At 37.0% G+C, this 26,596-nt stretch overlaps 1 protein-coding gene across 2 annotated transcripts in view; it reads left to right on the top strand.

The window, feature by feature from the left end:
* The window catches only part of PRTFDC1 (phosphoribosyl transferase domain containing 1), a 50,532-nt gene that overhangs the window by 12,803 nt on the left and 11,133 nt on the right, over window positions 1–26,596 (top strand). The window contains exon 4 of one of the 2 annotated variants that reach the window (XM_052804476.1): window positions 16,007–16,072. The exons of the other annotated variant lie outside the window; for it this stretch is intronic. Coding sequence (XP_052660436.1) covers window positions 16,007–16,072 — 66 coding nt within the window. The remainder of the gene's footprint in view (window positions 1–16,006; window positions 16,073–26,596) is intronic. 2 annotated transcript variants of the gene reach the window in all.

Genomic DNA, 26,596 nt, shown 5'->3' with positions numbered 1-26,596 from the left:
TTTTGAGTTTAGAACTGGATGAATAAAATTTAATATATTCAATTTTCACTAGATTGAATTTTTTCCTGAGTGATTGCTCCTCCACAGGGAGTCAGAGCTCTGAAGTTGAAAAGAGGTGAGAGTTTCAGATTGATAGAAGAATTCAAAATTATTTTCAGAAACATGGTAGGTTGAAGTCAAGGATGAAAAGTAATGGAGGAAGAAGCTGGACTTGGGAATATCATCTAAGGAGAATATGACGCCAGCAAGAGAGGTAAGAAATATGGATCCAGAAATTCTTTAATATGTTTGTGATATTGATAACTTTAGCAGATTAAAGCACTACTTAGGAAGAATTCAGAGGGAAGTACAACAGAGGAAGCAGGAAGGTATTTTACTAGGGTGTTTACAAATTAATGGATAGGGCTAGACAAGAGATAACAAAGGAATAGAAGGATGTGGCTGTCATGAAGAGAAGGGCTGAATGGGATAAGTTTTAGTAAAAAACCATAGCACAAGAACGATAGCAGAAAAGTAGAGTGTCCACAGACAATAATTAGAGCTTCTCTTTGTTCAGTGTGGAAGAGACAATTTAGGGCAGGCTAATAAAGGTAAAGGTTGAATTAGAGCTTGAGACAGAAGAGGATGTTCTGGCTCATCAAGTCTAATCCCCTACTAATGGATGCAACAACATAACCTAATCCTGTTCTATGGGTATGCCAAATGTGATCTTTAAACCAAAGCTCAATTTTGAAACGGAATTGGAAAAATTAAGTGGAGAAGCAGAGGAAGTATGCAGAGTCTGTAGACTTTCTTGAGAAGTTTTCAGCAACCTGTCAGTAGAAGAGAAAGTAAATGTGTGTGAATTAAGACTTCTTTAGTCGACAGATGATGGAAGCTAAAAATTGAAAGAATCATGCTAAGACTCATTCTTGAAACTGGTGGTGGGGGTTGGTGGAAGAGAGGAAAAACACCACATACTTTTATTAGGCACGTCAGTGTGCTTTCTACATGCATTGCTACCTGTTCTTGTGAAACATTTAGTATTCCCATATCGTTATCCATAGATGTCTATTTAATTCTAATTATCATATTTTACAAAGTAAGTATGATAGTAAACCTCATGTTTTGGGGAAGGGCAAATGAATCTTGGTGGCATAGCTTTTTTTCACTGAAAACCATGGAGAGCTAAAGTAGGAGTGAGGTTGATACTTTTCCTTAAGACTTTTGTGATTTCTTTCGTTATCCCTGTGTGGATTAAAGTGACAGAAGACCAGTCATCTCTGTTATTTTGAAATAACACTGTCATAATAAACTCTGGTGCTTTGAATAACTTTGAGACCCCACTTGGAGTACTGCATCCAGCTCTGGAGTCCTCAGTACGGGAAAGACATTGACCTGTTGGAGTGGGTCCAGAGGAGGGCCACAAAGATGATTAGAGGGATGGAACACCTCTCCTATGAAGACAGGCTGAGAAGGTTTGGGCTCTTCAGCCTGGAGAAGAGAAGGCTCCAGGGAGACCTTATTGCAGACTTTCAATACTTAAATGGGGCTTATAAGAAAGATGGGGACAGACTTTTTAGTAGGGCCTGTTGTGATAGGACAAGGGGTAATAGTTTTAAACTAAAAGAGGATAGATTCAGACTAGATATAAGGAAGAAATTTTTTACAATGAGGGTGGTGAAACACTGGAACAGGTTGCCCAGAGAGGTGGTAGATGCCCCATCCCTGGAAACGTTCAAGGTCAGGTTGGACCTCTGAGCAACCTGATCTAGTTGAAGATGTCCCTGCTCATTGCAGGGGCGTTGGACTAGATGACCTTTAAAGGTGCCTTCCAACCCAAACTATTCCATGATTCTATGAAATTGTGCAATGCGTTTCTGAAACAGGATAGTAGAGGAATTGTTGATAATCAGATTATACATCATAGTTGTTAATTCCATCTTGAGCACAGATTATTACAAAATATTGATCTGTTTTCCATATAGTGTCTGAATTGTGGATTGTAGAAGTGCATTTTTCATCTTCTGATGTCAAGAATATATTGTTGAAAATCATCCTGAAAAATATAAATGAACTTCAAAGGAATGTTACTTGGTAGTCACTTGGAGGAAACTTCCAGAGGATTTTGTGGATTTGGTCAATTCATGTAATTCTTTAAAAAGAATACATTATTTATGGTTTCCAGAACATAACTAATAAAAAAATGTGACCTCTGAATTGTAATCCATGCACAGTGGTTGCATTGAAGTCTGTTCACAAACAAAGCCATTGATATGATGCTTCCTCTTCAGCCTCCAGTTGTTTGAAATACATTTATGACTGTTAGTTATTAATCTTGGCATAAACAGGACCATTAGTGCTGCAAAATTCTGAAAACAAGCAACAAACCAAGCATTGTTGAGCAGAAATCTGAATGTTTTTGCTATATGAAGCCGTGTCAGTAAATAGTTTTGCTAAATCTCTCTGCTGTAGGAGTAAGGAAACAGAGGGATTTTATAATGAGTAAGTTGAAAGCCGGTTGATAAATTTAGTAAAATAATTTATTTTTCTGTGGTGTAGCTTTACTTCTCATACACCATTACTAAATACCTATATCTTAAAAAAGACAACAGCGTGAAGCATCAGACTATAATCAGAGTAGAGAATGGTGTAAAATGACATTCTTGCTTTGCATAATAACCTGTTCTTACTCACTATGATTTTACTGTATGGAACTTGTTTTTTTAAGATCACTATGAACTTTACATCTGAAAACAATATGTTGTAATCCTGACCCTAAAAAGCAAGTAATTTCAAAATAGTTTTATTCATTTAACAACACAAAAAACCCCAACTAAGCGTATTGCTTGCATTGAATGATTAAAATCGATACCCAGACTACACTGGTGTTACAATAATTGCTTTTCTCCATGCCTGTGTGTCATGAAAACATAACTTATGATCTCCTGAGAAAAGTGCATGTCCTGAGATAAAAGAGAATCCACATTAGCTTTTGTACTTACAGGATTTCTCTTGGGCAGGTTGTGAGTTCCCTTTATTTTGTTTCGTGCACACAGTTTAGCTGATGTGCATGAATCATGTCATCTTGAAGCTGAGTAACCATGGAAGAATTACAAATTGGAGCCTACCTGGTAGAATGAATTCCTATCAACTTTAAGGCCAAATTCTGCAATAATTTCACAGGATTGAACTCTGAATTACCAATTTGACATGCAAATAAATATCTTCAGTGCAGGCAAAATGTGGTTTATTTATTTAATTTGGAGAGAGGTTGTGCATGTACTAGATGTTCAAAAACTAAAATATACTCTTTTAACCTTTTTCAGATGCATGGCTTGCAGTCAGCACTGTAGACAGTGAACACCTGTACAGAGAATTTTGCAGCATGATATACTTTTAGAAGCTAATGGGCAACAGAAATATGACATTTAGTCCACAGAAGCTACCAATGTCAAGGATATAGACCTTAAAGTTGTTGCAGTTCTGAGAAATGTGTTCTAGTGATTGTAGACAGTGCTGCCAAATAGATGTCTTATGGACAAGCTAAAGATGAGAGATTTGGGACTAGAAATCTACTCCTAGAATTGCCGAAGGGATTTTATCTCTGTGTACTTTTCTATGTCTATGAATGGATAAAATGGCATTTGCATCCTAAAGTAGTAGTATCTTTCTGAGTAAAAGCTCTGTAAAATGTTCAAACCTGCTAAAACGAGTGAGTAAAAGGTCCTTTACAGTTCCAAGCCAAAGATACTCCCAAGTCTTACGTAAGCACTGATGCTATCTCTATATCTTTGATGCTTCAGTTATTTCCTGAAACTTAGTAAGACCAGAGATGGTTAAGAAGGTGAGGAACAGTAGAAAGAGATCATATTTTGTGTGGAGAGTATGTTTGGAGATGATAAAATTCACAGTCCTAACTGTGTCCAAATGTTCATTTTCCAAGTGTTAAGACTTGTTTAAAAATAGAATATTTTTCATGAAAGAAACAAAAACACTTCTACATGCAGCAGTGTCTTACTGCAAAATGTCAGCCTCGGAGACACTAAAGCTTTTCAGAGAAATAGCTGAAAATGTGTTAGCAGCGGAAGTTGTCCTAAAAGCTTATTCTTGCAACTAGTTGATGAATTTTTTAAAGAAATTTACAAAAATGTAATGAGAAGAACAGCAGTCTCATTGGTTAAATTATGGCTGGTGTTATTAGTAACAGCATGATTCAGGCAACTTTGAGAATAAACTATCCTGCTAGATTCATCTTCACATCAGGTACAGATAGTCAGTGGTTTGGTGTGAAAACTGAGACACTGGAAATGGGTCTCTTTTCTGATTGTATGTGCACTGGCTGGAACAATGACAGTCTCCAGTTCATTCCTCAGCGACTGCAGTGCCTTTCTGCCAGTCACACTTGCCAGCTCAGCTGCTTCTGAGTACTTCCTAACCTGTCTCAGCCCAGATGAGACCAGTTATGAGAGACTTTCTATTTGAACCGCTTCAGCTTGCTGGATTCATTTTTACTGACCCAGATGCACATATGCATCTCAGCCTGCCAGTAGCCCCTGCCAGAGGGAGAGTTACAAGCAGCTGGGGACAGCTTGTGGGCAGTAACTTCTTTAGTCAGCACAGCTCTTGCTGGAAAAAGAAGTCTGCCCATAGTCAAGGGATCCTCGTTACCAAGTGTGCAAGCCTCAGACTCCTCTCTTCTTTATCTGAGAGATGCTCCTCAGAGGTATCAGAGGGAGCATGGATATTTCAACCCTAATTATTTTTGTGAACCAGACTACTTTTCATAGTGTTCTAAGGCAAACTGAAGAAGACTGTAGTATATGTAATAAAATGTGACCTTAAATTCAGTGTCATGAAAATTCTTCGGTCTGGAGGCAGACGATCTCCTTTCTAGGCATTTACAGTTTCCATTTAACGTGATGGCAAAGTTGTGAGATATGAGAGCTTAAATTCATCAATCGCTCAAGGCTGTCTTGAGTGTAAGGAGGAAGAAAGTATTTCTGATTTAAGTTGTTTTAATTAAAACATACAGTATTTTCCTGTCGGACACCGCTTGGGGGCTTGGAGTGTTACTAATAATATAAGTAGGCATTAATTTGTGGGCATAGTTCAGGAAAGGTCATAATAAGCCTATCATACAGTCAGTTTATCAAGTTTATCTGTAATGTAAAACTTACTCATAGAGGGATGATCTCTGTAACTGTATGCATCAGATAACACACCTACACACCACTTAAATATGTTAGCACCATCTGAATTGTTAGTGATTTTTTTTAAGTATGAGTAAGTGTTTCAATGACTCACATATAAAAGATTTGGGGGAACCAAACAGCTCAGCCGGGGGAGAACTGAGTAGGAAGCGGCCTGATTGCCATGGGGACAGAACGAGAACAGATGTGGCAGTGAAGGCAGAATGGTACTGAGCTGTGTTACAGCTCTCCAGCAGTATCAAAATATTGTTTTAAGGCATTTATGGGGCATATTAAAGCAAGTAATGACTTGCCCTGTCAAGATACTTTTCATTTTTATCTATTGTTCCCTGCTTAGGTATTACCTTTATACTGATTTGTGATTTTTAGCTGTGGAATTCTTTTTTCTAACTGAAAAAATTTTACAGTTTTCCTGTATTGTGGGTTGATACTCTGCTCTTCTGGACTTCAGATCTAATGCAAACTCCACAAAAGGTATTTTCTAATCTTTTTGGAGAAATTTATCTCCCCAAGGGCCACATTTTTCTAACAAGCTGTAATGTTTTCTTTTGAAAAATGTTTTCCAATTTGAAATAAATGTTTTAGATCACAGTATGTTACAGAGGGTACAGCTACTATGTATAAACGGAGTTTTAGATCTGAAGTTCTTTTTTCTCAAGTTTCTTTTAATATAGTTTTCTCATGAGCTTAAATCTTTGATATTTTTAAGTAATCCAGGTTTCTGGAACATCTTAACATTTGAGACCATGGATGTTTTTAAAATTGGTCAGTTTTAGAACAGAGTCAAAGCATCAAGGGATTTCATTAAAAGCATTGAAGAGGTCATCTTTTCAAAGAGTTAGATTCTAAAGTTCCCCTGGATACAATATTTGTTGTAAAGCGGTGGTTTGTTACAAAGCCTAAAAAATTAAGTTTAATCTTAGTAAAATATTTTGTTTCATGTTCTGCCAAAAATACAGCAAGCTACTACTAAATTATGACATTTTCAGCAATACTGTATGTCATCATTAGGAGAGACTATAGTCTATATTTTCAGTCTGCTTCACAGATTTTTACAGTGACAGGGAGATAGGCTCTTATGTATAAGAAAGGTCCAGAACATAATGGTTGCTAATCCTGTTGTACAAATAAGATCTGATGAGTTTGAAAATTTTGTGACATGTTTATGCATTGGAAAAATATCACCTTGATTACTTATTTGGATGCTAATAATACCATTTAGTGCATGGTTTTTTATATTAAGATCTGAAATGGGGCAAAATTAATTAAAAGAAGCCGGAGGGTTCTAATTTTCCCAAGGAATTCTATGACTCTCTTTTACTGGCATCTCTTAAACGCTGTTTCTTAAAACAGATCATAGCATGTGTGATGTTCATGCAGTGCCACACCCCAGGGGTGCTGTAAGGCATAAAACAAAAAGATTACTTTAAAGGATGTAGCAATAACAAGAAGTACTGTATTATTGCAGTGCTTATCTGTGTGACAAATACAAAATTCTTTTTCTTCCTCATTTGATAGACAGAAGTTAGAATATTTAAATAGAGAAGGGATACTATAAAATAACCTTGCAAGAAAACTCACAAAGGTGTGAGTCAAAAGTTTCCGAGTTGTCACTAGCCAAGGGACTAAACATAGTGGTGTGAAAGAGAGGTCTACTGAGTTGTAAGAGTCAACAATACACTAGACTCCAGATTGCTGGAAGGGACTAAGCATTTGAGGTTTTTATCAGTCTCATCTTTTGTGAATTTGCTTACACCTATCTATCTGTTTTCTCAGCCTGTGGCTATTTGACAAATTTGAAGATTCTTCTCCTACCTTCCTTTTATCACCAAATCCTAGGAACTGCAGATAGTCAGGGTCAGAAGGTTAGTACTTTGTGCTTAGTCTAGAGAAAGCAGTTTTCTCTTGTGCTTGCAGAATCCCCCAAAGGGACAGGGGTTTTAGTACGGAGCTACAAATTCACTATACGATTTTTCACAATGTTCATTTACTTTTTTTCATCACTTTACAACACAATTAAAAAAATGGGATAAGACGGTATGTATGGATCTAGTAGTGCCCCAACTGGCATGCTGAAACCTTCTGTTGATGCTGGGAAACATGATTTCTAGTTCTGCTGCTGTAATGTTCATGTATTTAATGCTAAACAGTAATTGGGTGAAAGACAGATACTCCAATTAATGTGGACTTGAACCCAAATTGACCTTTTCCTAGCAGAGTCCAGTATAATTGGCCATAGCATCCTTGATGGCCTTTATGATTTTTGCATTACCACAGCATAGTAACAGGAGGAAGATTTTCCCTACTTTCTTTAGCTTATGGTGGTCTTCTGAGAGCTGAGGAAGAAAAGAAGCCCAAGTCTCCTATTCCAAGAGTGTGGGCTTGTATTACATTATTATCACAAAAGGTGGAAATGCTTAGTGCTGCCTCCTGGCAGTCCAAAATGAGTATCTGAGTAGGATTATGGCAGTTCTGGAGAGTACGCTTACTAAATTGTTCTTCTGCCTGTAAGTTTTAAATTTTATTTGCCTCCCATCTCTGGAGACAAAGTATGTGGTCTGAACCTCATCTCACGCGACTGAACAGCCTTATGAAATTGTTAGTACCTTTTGTCATCCTGGAACACATGCAGATTTTATTTTTATGTTTTAAATATTATTTTACGGAATAAAAAAAAAGTTATAGTACAAGGAAACCTCAGACTACACTCTGTGGAAAGTAAACTGAGTTTTGAGGATATCTTGTGTTTCTGATTTATATGCAGTTCAAAACGTTTGGTATCACACGTTCTTGATTTCAGTTCTTGCTGATCTTTTTAAGTGTACAGGTGCTGTTTGTGCCATATGGTTATATGTGGTGCTGCAATCTTACTGCCTCATTCTTAAACAAAATAACCCATTGAACCAATACCAAGCAAATACATAAAACTGAATTGTTAAAACAGAAAGGAAAATTTATTGTCTATAATCCTTATTAGCCAAGTTAACTGGTCTAAATCCTACTGCAATTTACAACAGTTGGCCCTTTTCCTGTAGAGTTACTTCATGTTTATGCCAATAAAACTGAAATCATATCTCTGTTTACAGATTTTAAGGAAACTTTTACCCACAATAAAATTACAGGGGTAGATCATGTATGCAGTCATGGTTTTAGAAAATTTGTTTGAAAATATTTGAAATATCTTTATTCTGAATATCTACAGAACTTATTAATAAGTGGAAATATAGTGTTGAACACATGCTTCCAGCAAAATGGAAGAGTGTAAAGATTTTACAGCTTTTAATATTTGCCCCTAGCAAATATGTTCTTAGTTGCAGGTATAATCTGTATTAACCTGTGTTAACTGCATTAAGATTGCATGTGAGTTCACCTTTGTTGATGTCTGAGAGTACACACACGAGAGATCAATTCCAAATGCCTTGACCGGGAAGGGAAAAGCTTCAATGGCAGTTTATGCTTCATTAGATACCAGAGAATCTCCATGGAAGCAACTCCTATAGGGGATGAATTTTCTGGTATCTATCTGTTTCAAGATACCTTACCTTCTTTAGATTAAATACAGAGAAGGCATGCAGGAGTCCAGGTACGCAAGAAATTACTGAATGTGTGAACAAATGATTGTAAACAATCCAATTTATTAAGTTTAATAACTTACTGTTGCCCTGAGAATTGTTTAAGCTGAATGATCTGCCTTGCTTTTACAGCAGGGAAGAAACATACACATGTGTTACCACAGGTCAGCTGATAAGGAGTACCTTGCTGTCAGTAAGTTCATTGTTTGTCTTTCTCTGTCCAAAGCCAACTTCCTCATTGCAGTTCTCTGGCCTTCCCTGGAACTGGATAGACTAGCCTGAATTTGAAGCACTCCCAAACCTGTATGGTAGAGCTTTTAGCTAAGAAATAACAACAAGGAAGAGAAAGAATAAAAAATAAGTGAAATCTTCAAATTAGTAATGTTGCAGATCTAACCACAGAGAAGTAAAGTATGTCTTACACTGTAGTAACTAGAGCTCTGATAGATGTACCTACACCGGTTTAAAATTTACTATTGCAGGTTATCATGGCAATAGCAATAAGGCAGATCGCAGTGCGGCATAGTCAGTGGTGTGGTTACCAGGCAGCTCAGGAAGGCAGCTTTAAAGCTGACCATGATATATGAAAACTGTCAGTGCTTCAGTGCAAATGTACCATTACTGTCCCTGCGGGATAGGTGATGTTCTGACAGTGGGTATAGGCCAGTTTACTGTATTTGATTTCCAGTTGGTTCAGCATTGTTGGCTTGTTTGCAAGGTACTCAAAGCACCTCTTACAAATGTATCAGTGACCTGGCACTTCACTATTTTGAATGTGGGTGTGCCCCGGAGGTTGCAGTCTGCCCTTTGGTATACATTTGATTCTGGGGAAGGGAAGGCATGCTTTCCAGTCTTTACTGGGAAGTGATCCATATCATTCTCACTCATTTGCACAAGTCTCCAGCTTAACAGTACTTACTAGTTCTCCTCTGAATGTTGCTACTTAGGTCTGGATGGTCCTTCTAGTTGCCTGCCATGAAAACTATGACAGTCCGTGTTCTGACCTACACTCCTGAGGTCCTTTGTTCTTAGCTGTTCTTCTTTAGAGACGAAATCCAAAATGGTATCAGTTCAAGTGTATGTTGCTTGTAAGTACAGCATCTTATGTATTAGCAGTCCACTGATGTTCTTCTTGCTTCTTCTGATATACTGAGGATAATTTCATAGCCTATACTTTATATATCAGTTTGAATTTACCTAGTAGTCAAAATAGGTTAACAGATGATGTAGATGCCAGGCTGACACTTCCCCGACCAACATACTCATATATTGAAGTACTTCTCAGGAGGCAGGCTGCAAAGCAATGAAGTTTCATACTAGGGTGTCAGCATCCAAACTGGAATGTCAAAATTTTAATTTTAATTATTATGTTCATGACTGAGATGGTAGACCATGGTCATGTAGTGAAAGGTATCATAATTATTGAATAGTATATAATTTCAAAGCAAAAGTCTTTATAATTGCAGATAAATCTATCTAAACTCTGCCAACACCTGCAATTAATTTCTGCAATGCTATTTTTTAAGTGCAGAAAGCTTGATTTCAAAGCTGTGTGAGAGACATTGCTTCTGTAGTTTCATTTTTGAAAGGTATTAACTGGAAAGTAATTTCTTGTCATATCTGCTCTGTTTTCATCTGAGCATTAGTTTTTCTTAACTGAAAAACATATCTATAATATGTGTTACTTTGTATGCAAGAGTATACAGTTCTGCATTGGTTTTCTGTCATTTTTAATTTCTGTTGCAGCAGTGCATTGTAGCCATGTCTCTGAAAACATATATCCGTTTCATATGTCAATTGTGTCCATGTGATGTTTCAAAGTCTCAGCTTTACTGTACAAACTACCAAGAATTTTGTTCAAATCCTCATCCTTCATTAACTTGGTAAATGTCTTTTCCCCTTTGGCTTTTTGCCATCCACCATGTTCCCTCAGTGCCATTCAAAATGTAGCTGTTCAGATCACCTTCAAACTTACTGTTAGTGTAGCCTACCCAGTTGCTATCCTTCCTCCAGTATCAAATGCAAGTTATTGTTTTATTGAGGTTCGTTGAGACTGCATTCTTGATGACTGTGAACTCCACACACGTGAAATCCAATTGTTTTCATTATTCAGTGGGTAAACCCTATAGGTAAATTTATATTTCTGCTCCAAGAAGTTAAGAGTGTAGAGCCCTATTAATCATCCAGTGTAATGTTTTTGTAAAAAATCTGCAAAGACTGGTTGCTAATTTTTTTCGTGACATAAGTTGGAAGAAATATTAAATTGGTTGTATCTTTGGAAATCTCTCCTCAAATGTATTTCACTTAGATTAAAATTAAACCTTTGAGTAAACATGCAGGCAAATTATCCTGGAGTGGTATCAAGGAGAATTGTGTTCAATGTTTGTGTGAGACAGAGCCTGAGTGGATAGTTCAGGATGTTACTAATGGAAAATAGTCAAGATCATTGCTTCTTATGTGCCTGTGGTAAATGTGATTGAAAATAATTTCTTTCTGAGTGCTCAGCGAGGTTTTTAGGAAGAAAATAATTGATCTCATCTCTTAAGCTGGGATTCATCTCACCTAACTTCAGATTTCTCACAGTTAGATGTCTAGGTGTAAGTTATTTGCTATAGATTTCCCATATGGTGAAATAGATTATTTACGTGATCAATCTTGTTTTCTCCATTGATTATGAAGGAAGCCCAGGATGCATAGATTTAGATGTCTTAACCTTCAGATACCTAAATTAGGAACAGAGTAATCCTGTCTTTAATGAAGACATTTCAAGGTCACGGGTCACCCTTTGAGAACAGAAGCAGCATAGATCACTTGCAGTTAATGACAGTCTTAATGGAAAATAAAAAGGTGAGGCCAAAGTAAATGTGAAGACTGAACTCCATTCTGCTTTAGTGGACATGTCGCACCGAACCTATCGGTGAAGTGGTGCTTGACTCTTGCTTTTCAAACTCTGCCAGTTGTGGGTATAAGTCAGAAACCTTACAGGCAGTAATTCTGTCCTAACCATTTCACTTACTGATTAGGGAAGGGTAAGGGAAGCCTTAGAGATGCTCTATATTCAACAGCTTGAGGTTCCAAGGGACAACTGAAAGTGATGGTCTGTCAATCACTTCTTTTTGGTCAAAACCTTCCTGGAAAACCCAGTTGTAGGAGATGGGATGATGGTGCAAAGTAAGACCATTGTCCTCAAGGGAATCCTCAGGCTGGTGGATCTGCTGTATCACCCAAGTGGCAGAAAGCAAAGTAGAACAGGCCTGATGGTCACATCCTTTGTTAAGAGTTTCCCCGATGAATTTTGGGAAAAAAAGGTAATCACATTTCTCTCAAAGAAATTCCCTATGAACTCTGCAGACTATGGTAACTAGATGTGTGATAATGACCTGGTGTCCATATTTCATAATTTAGTTATGCATTTAAACTGTTATGTTAGAGCTACTTTTTTGCCATGATTAAAGAATTTTTGTTTCACTGAGCCCAGTATTAATGTACTCCAGATTCTGTTTCTTTAGAGGAGTAACAGATGTTCACAGTTTGGTGCAATTTTCAGATGAGCAATGCTGTTTTTAATGAATTTTCCTGAGACCACCCAACTCATTTCACTTGTAACTTGAACTATGTCCAAGTGTTGATCTCAGGAGATGTAAAAGAGATGTAATAATTCTGTGCCCCACCCAGTTCAAAAGACATGACTTAGTATAGACGGAATTTAAATATCTATACTTCCAATCAACATAGCAAGTCAAAGTTTTATCTTGCATGCCGTGAAAAATGGAGGTGGAAATAGCAACGTTCTTGCTTTCATTCACCGAGTATTCATAGGATCTGAAGATGTATATTGACAAGGTCTGAATGCAATAAAATTATAAAACAAAGATGAACAGGTGAAAAAGCACAACACAGCAAGTAAAAACAAAGAAATTAAGATTTATCCTGGAAAATGCAGATTCATTAAACATGGAAAAAAATCAGAAACGCAGTATTAAATATAGCTTGGGATGAGGTGTAGGGATGCAACAGAATGCATCATGTCTTGTTAGAAACAGCTGCAATAAATTTTGTGCTGCATTAACCAAAACATAGTGTGACTTAGATATGTCTCTATCTGGGACGTTATATTTAGTGTCAAGCATTTAACAGCAAAACTTGTGTTGATAGGGTTTAGGGATGTTAGAAAGCAAGTATGAAGAACTTTGGGTGATGGGAAGTGAACCTTTAATTCATGTCTCTGCATTTATAAGAAGTCCTAGAGACTCAATCATATCAGTTTTGTCAAGGTATGGAACAACTCCCAAAGGAAAAAAGAAGCTCTTGAATGACTTGAGACCATGAAAATTAAACTGAATCGACAGTATTTGTACTGAATGAAACAGATGTTTTTTCTTTCCTGACACTTATTGTACTTTATACTTAACATTTAGTGCAGTGTTATTTTGAGACTATAAACTGAGAACTCAGAAAAAACCATTGAGAGGTTCCTATGGCAACCATAGTGTGCACATTATCTATATGAACATTATGATTATGGTAATGTGACGTCATAGTATTGAGTCTTGCTGTTTGGCAGGTATGTATTTTGCAATATGAGTTAATTGATGAATGTAAAGACAGTTATAAATGGCATTAAAATCAATGATCTGAAATTTTTTTTGCAAGAGAATTGCCCTACTGCGTGATACAAGTAATTTCTTTAAAATTCTTGAAAGCACCTTGTCTGGAGGGTTCTGAGCTGCATTTTTCTATGTGGTTTTTAGGGACAGTGAAGACTCAGCCCTGTCCTCTGACAGCAATCATTCTCCAGTCAGAAGATGAGGATTTTCATAATTGTGTGCATTTGTGTCACAACAGCTAATGTGTGAATACGCAGATTGACGGGATGCTGTGATACCCCGGCTCTCAATGGCTTTTGTGTTTTCTTAACTGCTTGCCAGCAATGAAGATGCTATTTCAGCATCTTCCTTTCAGCTGTAGCCAGAAATACCAAATGCAAAGGAAACAGTGCTGCTGTGAAGACTGCTGAAAGAGATTTTTTTTTTAGTTAAAAATAAATTCATTAATCATTGCACCTCACTGTTACCTTTTTTCCCCTCTCTTTTTTGACTAGCAACTAATGGCAAACTGCCTTTTCAGTAATTCTTGTGTGTTGGTTGTCAATGAAATTCCAGACTTTCTCATTTGGAAATGAAAAAATATTTTGTTAGTGCCTTGGTTACACATGCCAATATTAGAAACTATCTGCTTTTTATAGTCTTATAATAGTCTTGACCTGAATATGTCCCTGACTTTTGAAGAGTGATCTGTCTTGCTCTACAACAAAAGGCTTATGCTTTTAAGCCTGGACTTAAAATCTTCTCTACCTCCACTTTTTATTTAGTTTTAAAATAATCTTCTGAGGAAATCAGTTGCTTCATTTTTTTTGCTTTCTGTTTTTCTTTGCAAAAATAAGATAAATGTTGAAATTTATATTAGAAAACATATGGGATGTAGCCTTCATTCCTGGTTTAGCTCTGTTTCCCAGGAAACGAATCAGAGCAGCATGAAAAGGATCTAAAGCTCCTAGATCTGGTGCAGAAAAAGTGAAGGCAGGTCTAAAAACTGTCTTTTAAGGCAATGACTGCTAAGGTCATCTTACAAAGCTGTGGTGCGAGAGTTTTGGGGGGAGTGGAGTCTGAGTAAAATGGGAGCCTTTTCGTGGGTCGGCGGTATGCAAACCTGGAGGAATTGTGATCTGGGCGATTCTGCAACCTTACTCACAGTTACTCAGGAAGGCTGTATTAATTTAGACAATCCATTCCCATGGGGACCACGAATAGTTCCTGGGGTTGTCAGATTGCTTGTGATCAAGTGGCTGCGAAGGTGCCTTGGAAGTCCCTGGACTTCTGCCACCTGGGCTGTGAGCGTGGGCAGATGCAGTTCCCATCTGCACAGGCGTGCAGCTGTAACCGTGCCGCATGGCAGGTGTGTGCGTGCTACCTCTGCTAGTGCTGCTTTTTGAGGGGAAGAAGAGCTATAGACCCCTTAGGCCAGTATATCCTTACCTGCCTTGTAAGTTCTGCTGTCCTATTATCTATTCGTGGAGAAACATTTGACTTCAGAGCACTGGATTTATGAAATAAGAGCAAAGTATTCAAGTATTGCATTTTTGTCAGTTGTTTGTAATGATAAAGCTTTGTGATGTGACTAGTAAACTGTAGTGTCACATTGTGGTACTGCAGCTATTATTAAAATTGGACTAACGCTGTCTTCCTATGGGTAGGGAGATTAGCTTAGCACATGCACCAATTTGGCAAAAACCCCACATTAACTGTACTTAGTTTTGCTCTTGCTTTCTCTGTAAAGTTGATGTGGCCTGGCCATGACTATATGTTTTTTAATTTGCTACCTTCTTTAAGGCCTCTTTTGTCTTCCCTTAAAAGTATGGCTTCTGTATGTTTCCCTTATGTGATCTTAACTTTGCACGCTGCTGATAATGACTTTGAACTAGAACTGGTTGAGAATTTTCCTTCAGAACGAATTTCAACTATAAATGTCTGTAAACAAACAAATTTATCAAAAAAAGAAGCTTTGCTGATTTTTTTGAAAAAATACCTTTTCTAATAGGAAAATCAAAGCATACTATTCTGTTGTGTTTAGTTTGGCCTGATTGGCAGTATTTTATTTTACAAAATTGACCTCAAGGATTTTATCTTTGAGTTAGTTGAAAAAGCAAACACAAAACTCTTGAAACTGTATGGCGCACTGAAACTATTCTTGATAAGTGATAATTAATAACAAGTGATAATTTTTGCAAAACTTTTTTCCCCTGAAAAAAATACTGAGTGAATTTCTTCAAAAATAGCTGAGTTCTGTGTGTGAGTGACAGATGTAAGCACATTTTGCCTGTGTTTCTAAAGACTGTTCCAAAAAAAGAATGTGCTTACAGGTGTTTGGTCAAGTGTTGAGATGCTCCTGTCTTCCTGTTGTGAAAGGGACAAATACGTTACTCAACACTTGTCATATTAAGAAATAGCAAGCAAGGGAACATTACTTATTTCATAAAGAAAGATGAAGTTAGCTTAAATACAACCAGGAGATGATAGAAGCCACAGGAACAAGTGAGAGTGTGGTTTTGTCATACACCAATACTAACAAGCATTAGAAAATATTGGTAACCAAGACTGTGAAAGATCCAAAAAAAGTTAACGTGTTTATACTTTTATTTTATACAGCTATATCCAATTTCAAAATTTGTCCCTCTTCTTTCAGAATGATCAGTCTATGCAAGATATGCAGATAATGGGAGGAGATGATCTTTCAAAGCTGACTGGGAAGGTTTGTTAATTTTAAATTTAAGAAAGAAAATACATCCACTAAAAACACTTGATAAAAGCTGTGTAATTTTGCACATGGACTGTCAGATACTAATACTGGAATCAAAGGAATTTATTAATTTCTATTAAATTGCTGTAATGCCATTGCTTTCAGATTGCAGATGTCCAAAAAGGTCAGAATGTAGCCCCTCCATCCTAGTGTAGGGATTTACCAATAGTTGAATACGTACTATCAGTGACATTGTGGGCAAAATTTGTGCTGGAATGCTTCCCCTGAGCTTGTTTATGTCTTGGAGCCTTGTTTTTTCTGCCTTCAATGGGTACATGCAGGCAAACTGCACGTTGAGTATCCCTGTTGAATTCAGCATATGCGGAGTTTAATACAATTTTGCCTACTGCACAAAGTTCAGTTGTAGAACCTTTCACTCAGATAATTGAATGGGAGTTTTTTTATTTCAGCATCAGGCTGGCTGTATGACTGAATTTGCTTTGAACTATGCTTGAACGTTGTGGTAATGAGAGTGATTTGAGTCAGTGAAAAGGCTATTTTCATCCAACCATGGTAATACAAAGCAGTACTTTGAAGAGGAAGGAAGGCTTATTTCATTAGGCAAATGGTCTGTGTGGAAAATGGTCAGAAATGGATTCTTAACTTATGCATTAAGGCAACATAATACTTATCTTGTTATTTGTACTGTATGTGCAATTACTCTTTTATTAGCTGGCACTAAATAATATCAGTTTCTTCAAAGCACTCAAATGTAGCACTAGCAAACTCATTTGTTTTGTTGTACTGTAGCACACAAGAAAAAGAAGAGAAAAACTTAACTTTAAATATTTCATTAATATTAAATAGGTTTTGATGCAACTAGAACTTAAATTTAAAAAGTGGTGTTAGAATATTTTAGTGATATGTATGTCCTCAGTTTGCACTTCTAAATACCCCTGCTGGGTGTTTGTTTCCAAATTATCACTAAAGCGTTAATCATGTTCTTGGGAAATATTAATTAATTTCCTACTTTCTAATATTCAAACACTGGACCTACCTGCTTTTCTGTGATGATTTTGCATATGTTTCTCTACCTCACAGGCAGAACTGGCAGTGCACCTATTCATCTTACCTAAGATTTCTCTTTCCCAGATAGTCCAAAGAGTTTCTAAGCTTCCAGGCCCAGCTCCCTTTCCCCATCTTCCAATCCCAAATTTTCTTGATGAATGGTTTGAGTTATTAATATATTTTCCAGACATAATCTTTCTAGTACCATTTGAATTCACTAGGGCAAAACTTTATTTTCTTTCGCAGGACTTTTGTGTATTTGTGTGTGTCCACATGTGTATGAGGGAGAAGGAAAATTTCACCCCAAGTAGTTCTGCTCTTTCCAAAAATGAAATAAATTGTTTTCTTATGCCGAAAATCCCAGTGACCTTTTCCTCATTGGCACTGCCCTCCTGTTCCCAGGTATGGAACAGGACATAAAATTTGGCTGTTGGGAGGCCAGGAGATACGTGGTGGGAAGACTGAACAGTGTTATAGTTTAAGATTGCTGGGTAAGGAGGCTGGGATCTTGGGAATGAAGGTGGTTGCTGATCAGGAAGGGAGCCCAGTGCTGGAAGCTGGGTGTGGAGAGGCTGAAGTGCAGCAGGAAGGGAGGGCTGGGACTGCCAGGGGAGCAGAGTTGCTGACAGGTCATATTCAGCAGTTGTTTGTATGTGTGGTTGTCTGTGACACAGCTGATGTATGAATAATTAAATAGCATTTCCACTATAACACCTGAGAATGGGGTTTCCTTAATACTTATTTTACTGATTAAAAAGCTGGGATGCAAAGCTTGAGCTCAAATGTTCATACTTACACATCTAAAGTTGGATATATGAAGGAGTGGCCTTATGTCCACGGATGCCAACTCCTCCATCTGTTATTGACTTAAGCAATTAGTGCAAGTATTCAGCACATTTTACTAATCAACCATTTGCGGACTGATTCAGAGCCTCCTACAGTCAATGTAAATCTTCCCTTGAAGTGTTTTCTAGTACCTTAGTTTAGCTGCTGTCTTTTAAAACTTCTGGCTTTAGTAACCATTCTAAGTCACTGAGTGAATTAGTGGAAGACTTACTGATAGAATTCAACTTCCCTGTTTTTAAGTAAGCTGGGTGCTTCTGCCTGCTTAGAGTACTTATGAAGAAAAGATTGTAATTATATTGAAAAACTAATATGCCAGGTTAAGTCCCATTAACTTAATGACCATGGAAGGTGTTTTCAAAAGTGCTAGCAGGACCTCAGAATGTAAAGTTCCATTAAGTTTCTGTAAAGTTCAAAAGCATCAATAACATAAGCAGTTTTGAAACCTGCAGAGAAAAGATTCTGAGATTTTGATCTTAAAGTTCTCTTCATTAAGTAATAATACCTGGAACCTCAGCTAGCCTATAATCTTAGTGAACAACTCAATCATTTCCATGAGTTACTTATTATTGGAAAAAAAAATTACTAAGTATATTATTGAACATGCTGTTCTATAACAATGTTTTTTTCTGAGGAAGCTTAAAGAAAGCAAAAAATTTTAAAAGCTAATTAAAAAGAGGCTGTTAAGGATAATAGCCCTTCAGAAGGAATAATATCTCCTCTGTACTTCTCTACAATATGCTTTTGTTCATAAAAATATTATAAGCCTGGGAAGAATGTATAATGACCCAAACCACGAAAAAGGGAAATATTCTTAGAGAGAAGAGAGTTGGCATACAGACTTAAACTGTTACCTGAAGAAAATCATCCACAATTTGAAATTCTTCTTCTGTGAAGAAAGTCACAGAGGCAAGAATGAAGAGTTCCATGGCATGAATCATTAATAAAGGTACTTGAAGAATGAGTCCTGATATAAAGACTCTAATGCTTTGTAACTATTCATTTCTATGCAGAAAAAGAATAATTTCAAACTCTCTCCCTTAATGATGTAAGTGGTGAACATAAAATTTCTCAGTAGCTGATTTCATAGTTAAGTAGCTGCTTAGTTTTCAATTACTTTAAAGCTGAAATGCTCATTTGGGTAAAAAATATCATTAACGTTTGTAAAGAGGAATAAATTTTGAAAATGGGGAGATAATTAATAACTGTCCAGAAAACTAGAGGCACTGTTTCAAAGCAAGATGGCTATGAAAATTTATGTAGATGAGGAGAAAGAACAAATAATATAGCCCTGTTTAGTATTAATAGTGTAATCATACCGTATAATATTGTAAAAATTTGTAACATATTTTAAAGTATTTGTGGCATTTATACAAAGTAAATTTTAAAACGTCTAGAAACTTCAGTAGATTCATCTGTACCAGAGTTGTGAGTTATCACTGCCATTTACCTCTTATACTTGTACGTGTTTATATTTTGTCCCAAGAGCTTTGGAGCTGGCTACGTAGTCCAAAGTCTCTACTCATAGCAATCTTTCTATGTATCATTCCATATGTAATATGTCCTGTAACCTTTCAAAAAAGCTCCTGTACCACTTTGACGTGTCTCCTTGCAAATGAGACAAGTTAGACAAAATCATAGAGTTTGTATAATTTTGCAATTAAATACTTATTACAGTTGTATGATGTATTTGATGTCAAAATTAGACCTATATATTTTTATCATTATCACTATTTCTACATAACATAGAATGTGAACAAAATTAATCCTTCTTATTTGTTAGGTTAATAAGAACTTCTAATTAAAACAAAGTAGTTATGTAGTTAGTATGATACAATTATGGAGCAAGTGAATTTCTGATATTCCATCTGTCTGTAATATGGATCAATGCTTATGTTCTTCATGAAAGACTGTTTCCCTTGTTCATATTAAGTACATCTTGTTGACAGCCAGTGGTTTTTGCATTTTTGGAGAAGGGTAGAAGGTAATAAATAGCAATCAACAAAAAAAGAAAGTGAATGTCTTATATTCTCTCTGCACTTCATTGTGTTAGTTTGAGCGCTCCATCACTACTCTGATGCTCTCATAAAATGACTGAGCAGCTCATATCAAAAAGAGGTTTCACTCAGAGGAAGATATCTACCATGCAGCACTCCACTTCCTTCTGGCAGGATTTGTGCTATAAAATCTCCAAACTTCCTTTATATGTCTCACCTAAATCAATTTATCCACAGTCTACCATTTTCTTGCCCCACTTGTCTTACGGGAATGTCTCTCATTTTTTCTCTTATTTTATTGAACCATTTTCTCTGCATGTCATAGGTTCTAACAACAGTTCTGAGGGCTGTTGCTCTATCATTCTCCTAAATATGTTAGCATTTCAGTATTTAATAAACCATACATGTGGCAGCTGTGTAATACAAAGTTTTATTCTCTAGATTTAAAATACATATTATCCTCTCCTTCACCATTCCAAGTTTGTTTCTCAGAATTCTGTTGGGTCTGTACTTACTATTTTTTTCTCCTTCAGTATTCACTGCCTTGACTAATGTGCTTTCTCTCCCTATATGCATTCCTTTCTGGAATAATGCCCATAAATTTGCAGAAAAAAATTAATGGCATTCTCTTTAGAACATTATGTACATGAAAGACTATTCATATGAGGGTAAAGGTATACAAAATCCACTATACAATTCTGCGATAGTCATGTCCTCCACTCATCTCTACATCTTACTGTATTCCTATCAGATGTGCAACCTTGCCTTTTTCATCTTTTCAAAGGTTGATTTTGTGTGTCTTGAAGCATTCCCCACATCTTCAATACCTCTACTTAACTGCCATCTTTAGTCACTTTTGTTGTTCAGCATTTTTTCTTAATTAGATTGATTTTATACTGTTTACTTTTCTGACAGTTGCCATCCGTAACTGCTTTTTCCATAGCAAAAGACATTATTTTTTTCTTCCCCAAAGTCAGTCACCTTTCTTTGCACTTCCTTCTTAGGTAATCTGTTCTACTGTTCATCATTATTTTCTTTTTTGTTGTTCTGGAGGAAGGAAAGTACAAAGAAAACCTCTCAGCCTTCCTATCCCATTTTTCACATGGGCTCTGCTCACCCGCTGTCTACCTCAAATAATTCTGTTGATTTTGCCTGTGTCCAGAAAATCCTCTTCCAATTCCAGATGATCAGAAAATTGTATTTTTTTCCTTCAAGTAAGAGAATGGAGAGAGTGGTCCATTCCTGCATTACCTTTAGTTTGATTATGGTAATTTGCTCTACTTCTTATGCACAACAGAAGCATGCTGTAAAGATGGCTGCAAGCAGAACATGTGCATGTACAGCATTCAACACAATGCTCTCTAAGAACAAAACATCAGTGAGAGCATATCATCATGCCCTCCATTATGTCCCCCACTCTGTTAACTCTTGGAGATACTGAACTAGTTTTACAGACTTTAAGTAGCTGGAGTCTGTATACATAGACTCTTAACGCACTAACCAAGTTGCTCCCATCAGCAGCTGACGCTGACCAAACTGAGTGACTAAAATATAACGCTTTTGAGATATTATATCTGTCCTTTCAGGAATGCCATAAGATGTGGATGAGCCCAGCAGAAAAGATTAAAATCAGACATTCATGACCTTTTCTAGAATCCTGTAGAAAGCTCCTACTTAGATGTCTAGTTTCTCAAAAGTCTTTCGTATTATTTTCTAACATCTTAATGAAATGTTAGTATATGTGGATTTCATTCCTGTGCATACCGTAAAATAATTTCATTTCTAACAGCAGTCCTTGTAGCTTCCTTTGGACCTCTTCAACTGAAACTCTATGCATTATTGTTTAACCTTTGTTTGCTGATGATTCTTCAGCCCTATGGCACTGCTTCTTCAAGCCTAACTTAAGTTGTCATAAAATGTTCTGTTTAACCAGTGGTACTTGAAGTTCCCCAAATGCAATGCTAAGAAAGGAAGTGCTGCAGGTGTGATTAGTAAGCTGATAATCCATTAACAATTCAGTTTGAAGAGTCACATTATCAATTTATGTATTTCTGAAGATACGGAGTATCTTCATGGTAAGAAGGTGTCTTTAGAAATAATCTAACTGAAAATGCAGACTTCTGAATGGAAATTGAACTAAAGAGAATGAAAATACACTATTTTGTAGCCTTCCACCTCCCCCTCAAAAAAAGAGAGATAGGTAAAAAGGGACTGTATCTTTTTTTTAGTCTTTTATTTTTTACAAATATGCCTTCATCTGTGGAACTGGATGTATAAAAGAACTCACGTTTTCCAGCAATTGTGTATTCATGCATACTTTACAAGCTGGTATAGCTAATAATATGTTAGATGTGTCCCCAAATAGTTTAAGAATAGTTCTGTCCAAGAAGGAGAGAGGAAGGAACTCAGGACAGCAATGGGGACTTGAAGATAAAAGTATTTCCATCATTCCCAATTTCCATGTATTTTCTCCACTTTAAGACCACCATTATGACCATACTAAATAGGATGAAAGGTCAATCTAGGCTTGTATCGTGTCTTCAGGAGCAGATAACCGGAATTTTATTAGGGAAAGGTTATATGAAACACAGCAAGAACAGAAACTTCCAAAATCCAAGTTACATCTGAACTATCATTCTGAATACATCCAGTGCTAGAACTGTTATCCATGTCTGTGTCATCTCTTTGTAACTCCAGTTACGCCTCTAGTCCCACAAGATCCTATAGCAAGGAGTTTCGTATTTAAGTAACATGTGAAAAAGTTCTTTCTTTTAAGCTTGCTACCTGCTTACCTTCAATGAGCTTTACAAGACTTAGGTAAATCTGCCTTTTTTAATTGCTTCCTTAAAAATTTCTGCAAATCTTGCCACATTAAGGTTTTCGGGTTTTGTTGTTTTGGGTTTGTTTTTTTTTTTAGTATAGTTATTTGGCCTGATCACAAACAGAGCTTTGTTTAGAGATTCCTATATTCTAAGGTCCAAAAGCACCATTACATTCTTGTCTGAACTTCTTATCCAAATGATAATTTCTTCACTGTGCCTACCGTTTCTCTTTTGAGCTACCAACTATTTTGATTTAAAGACTTGATGGAGAAGCCTCCATACTTCAGGCATGTTTTACCAACAGTCAACTGTCATCACTGCTAAAATGGTGAACCTAATTTTCTCTTCTGAATTTGGATAGCTTTTTGCCTTTCGCTGTTGCATTTTTTAATACCTTTGCCTACTAGATTGAGCAGCTTGTCATTATCAGATTTATATTGCCATATGGTTGCATATTTGCCTACCATCGAGTCATTACTTGAGCTTCTTTTAGATAAACTAATACCTTGGGAGCCTGCTGTAAAGTACTGGCATACAGTAGGATATAAATGAGACAAGGTTTGAAGGTAGAATTAGTAACAGGAAATGAATACTAGGCAATTGATACAATTGGAATAAACAAAATTTCAAGCATGCAGATCCTTCTGTTGGTCTGAAAAGAATCAGCAAACTTCAAGCTAAGTACACATTGAAAGAAACTCTTCATTTTAACCTAATATGGTAATCAGACAATTTGGGAGAAAACAGTGATTGCCCTACATGATCACCTGCCCTATGACCAAAGGGGAGATAAAAATGTTAAGAATTCCTCTGAGCTAAAATAAGAGAGCAAATTATCAGCTGTGGAACACTGATAAATGAGTTGGAGGTCAGCTGCAGTGGAAGATTATAATGTGCTGTAAAGCCAGTATTTTATTGAGTCCATGATTTCTAGTGCATACAGCAGTTCTGAATTTTTGTTCCCAGGCTCAGCTGTTGAAGGTATTTTGTGGTCTCTTTGAGGTTTTGGGCTGAAAGGTCAAAGTTCTTTTGTGAAAAATGTTCTCCCACTGGGAACTGGGCTGTTAATTAAATAAAAGCTATTACTTCATGCTACAAACCTTACTTCACTGTAAGGTGTTTTTTCCAGGTCTCAAATCATTCTTCTTTTCTCAGTCTTAAGTTCTTTCTGTTTTGTTTTCTTTTTTAACAGCTTTTTGAAAAAAAAAGGTGTGCAAGTTATTCTACTGATTTTATGATTAAACATTTAAGGAGAAAATACCCTCTTTGTATATCTGATTTTCTTGCTATAAAAGCAAGGGCTGTATTTGTCCTCTTAGCTGTAGTATTGCGTTAAGTATGGTTGTTTATTTGATTACTTAAGTAGAGTTTCTGCTTTCCAGGAAATACTCCCCCTTTCTAAATCTGTAACTTAGCATTGTACCTTGTTAAAATTTTACATTTTATGTGAATTCAAAGACACTTTCCCTCAAACTCTTATTCCGGGCTAATTTCAAAACATAGCGATTTTTCCTTTGAAATCAGTCTTCTAAATGGAACATGAAATCAAAATCTAGAAAAAATTATTATTCTTTTCCAGTAAGGTGAGAAATAGTTTCCATAGCACTTACTACTGTCAGGCAGGAGGCATACATGATGTCATTACTCTGCTTGGTCTTGTTGGCTGACATTGTTCGATTTATTACTAACCTGTGGGAAGGTAAACAATAGAAATGTATTGACTCAGTGCCAGAGTATTTTTCAGCTTGTAACAAGTCAGGATTTTTCTTACGTGTATGGTAACAACAACTTACTTTCTTGCTGTGTATAAGCTCATGAGGCTTTGAAAAGCAGTAAACTACAGATTTTCAATTTTTGCAGGTTTCCAGTCCATTATTAAAAATTTTAAAATTCACAGATACATTGGAATTTATTATAAAAGTAAAAATGTGTCTTTTTAACATGAGAGACAAATTCACATGGAATGCAGGGATTAGAAAGCATTTCTTCTTCATTTTACATAGTACCAATATTGTCAAAAACCTCCTGCTTTTTGCAGATGTCCCAAGACATGCTGCTGTGAACCATTTCTACTACTGTCTAAAAGAGGATATGAAAACACAAATTTTATTTTTGAGTAGATCCAGTTCACACCACAAATAATATTTCTGCTCAGTGCAAATGTCCATGTGCAGAGTCACAAGTTGCGTGCACCCTGATCACTCAAAACTGGAGAATTTTAAATTTCACAGCACCCCTTTGCATTTAAAAACACAGAGTACAATTTTAGGACCAGTGCTCTTTAACATTTTTATAAATGATCTGGACACAGGAATTGAATGTACATAAGTAAGTTTGCCAATGACACTAAACCAGGAGGAGCTGTGGACTCCCATGAGGGTAGAGAGGCCTTACAGAGAGATCTGGATAGGCTAGAGAGATGGGCAGTCACCAACTGTATGAAATTTAACAAGAGCAAGTGCTGGATTCTCCACCTGGGATGGGGTAGTCCTGGTTATACGTACAAATTGGGGGATGAGAGCCTGGAGAACAGCCCCGCGGAAAGACATTTGGGGGTTTGGGTTGATGGCAAGTTGAATATGAGTCAACAGTGTGCCCTGGCAGCCAAAAGGGCCAACCGTGTCCTGGGGTGCATCAAGCACAGCATAGCTAGCCGGTCGAGGGAGCTGATTGTCCCACTCTACACTGCACTGGCGTGTCCTGAGTGCAGTTTTGGGCACCTCAATGCAAGAAGGACATCAAACTATTAGAGTGTGTCCAGAGGAGGGCGACCAAGATGGTGAAAGGTCTCGAGGGCAAGACTTACGAGGAGCGGCCGAGGTCATTTGGTTTGTTCAGCATGGAGAAGAGAAGGCTGACCTCATCACAGTCTACAACTTCCTCAAGCGGGACAGCGGTGGGGGAGGCACTGATCTCTTCTCTCTGGTGACCAGTGATAGGACACAAGGAAATGGAATGAAGCTGCATCAGGGGAAGTTCAGATTGGACATTAGGAAAAGGTTCTTCACTGAGAGGGTGGTTGGTCACTGGAACAGGCTCCCCAGGGAAGTGGTCATGGCACCAAGCCTGTCAGAGTTCAAGGAGCATTGGGATGACGCTCTTAGTCGTATGGTTTAGTTTTAGGTCGTCCTGTGAGGAGCAGTGAATTGGACTCGATGATCCTTATGGGCCCCTTCCAACTTGAGACTTTCTATGATTCTATATTGCACCAGCCTACTTCCTGCCAGCTACCTGGTAGAAACAGCTGTAAGCACAGAATGAATCAGAGTCATCAATATCTATCAGCTCCCAACCATCCCTCTGATCCATCAGCAATGAAAGCTGCTGATTCTCTTGCAACGACTCAGTAGAAGAGTGTTTCAAACTCTGAGAGTTGAGCCACCACCCCTTCTTTGTTTGGACTATATAAGAAGTCTTTCCAGGACATATTTTTAAAAACTGTTTTCTGTGTCTTACTGTAAGATATATTAGCACCTTTATCAGATTTCTGGATGTACTTCACAGATTGTATTGGTAAAGATGGGTCTACTCAGCATTTAAGCTATCTTCAGTCTAGTCAACATGTCAGTAAATATTCCTATTTCCTGTTCTCCAAGCTCCAAAAATAGACAGAAAATATTAAATGCATGCCAGAAGACCGGATTACTTTTCATGTGGTTTCCTCCTCTGCAATTACCTCAGATATATCTGAAAGGACAAAACAGTCTTGATCTATGTGGTACAGGAGCTTCAAACACACATACTTGAAAAAAGATCTTTTCTTCAGCATCCTTTAGCTTCCTATCATTTTCTAGCTGTCAGTTACT

This window comes from Harpia harpyja, chromosome 1, assembly GCF_026419915.1.
Source record: "Harpia harpyja isolate bHarHar1 chromosome 1, bHarHar1 primary haplotype, whole genome shotgun sequence".
Lineage (NCBI taxonomy): Eukaryota > Metazoa > Chordata > Aves > Accipitriformes > Accipitridae > Harpia > Harpia harpyja.
Note: the sequence above shows the minus strand (reverse complement) of the source record. Positions and strands in the feature narration are given on the sequence as shown.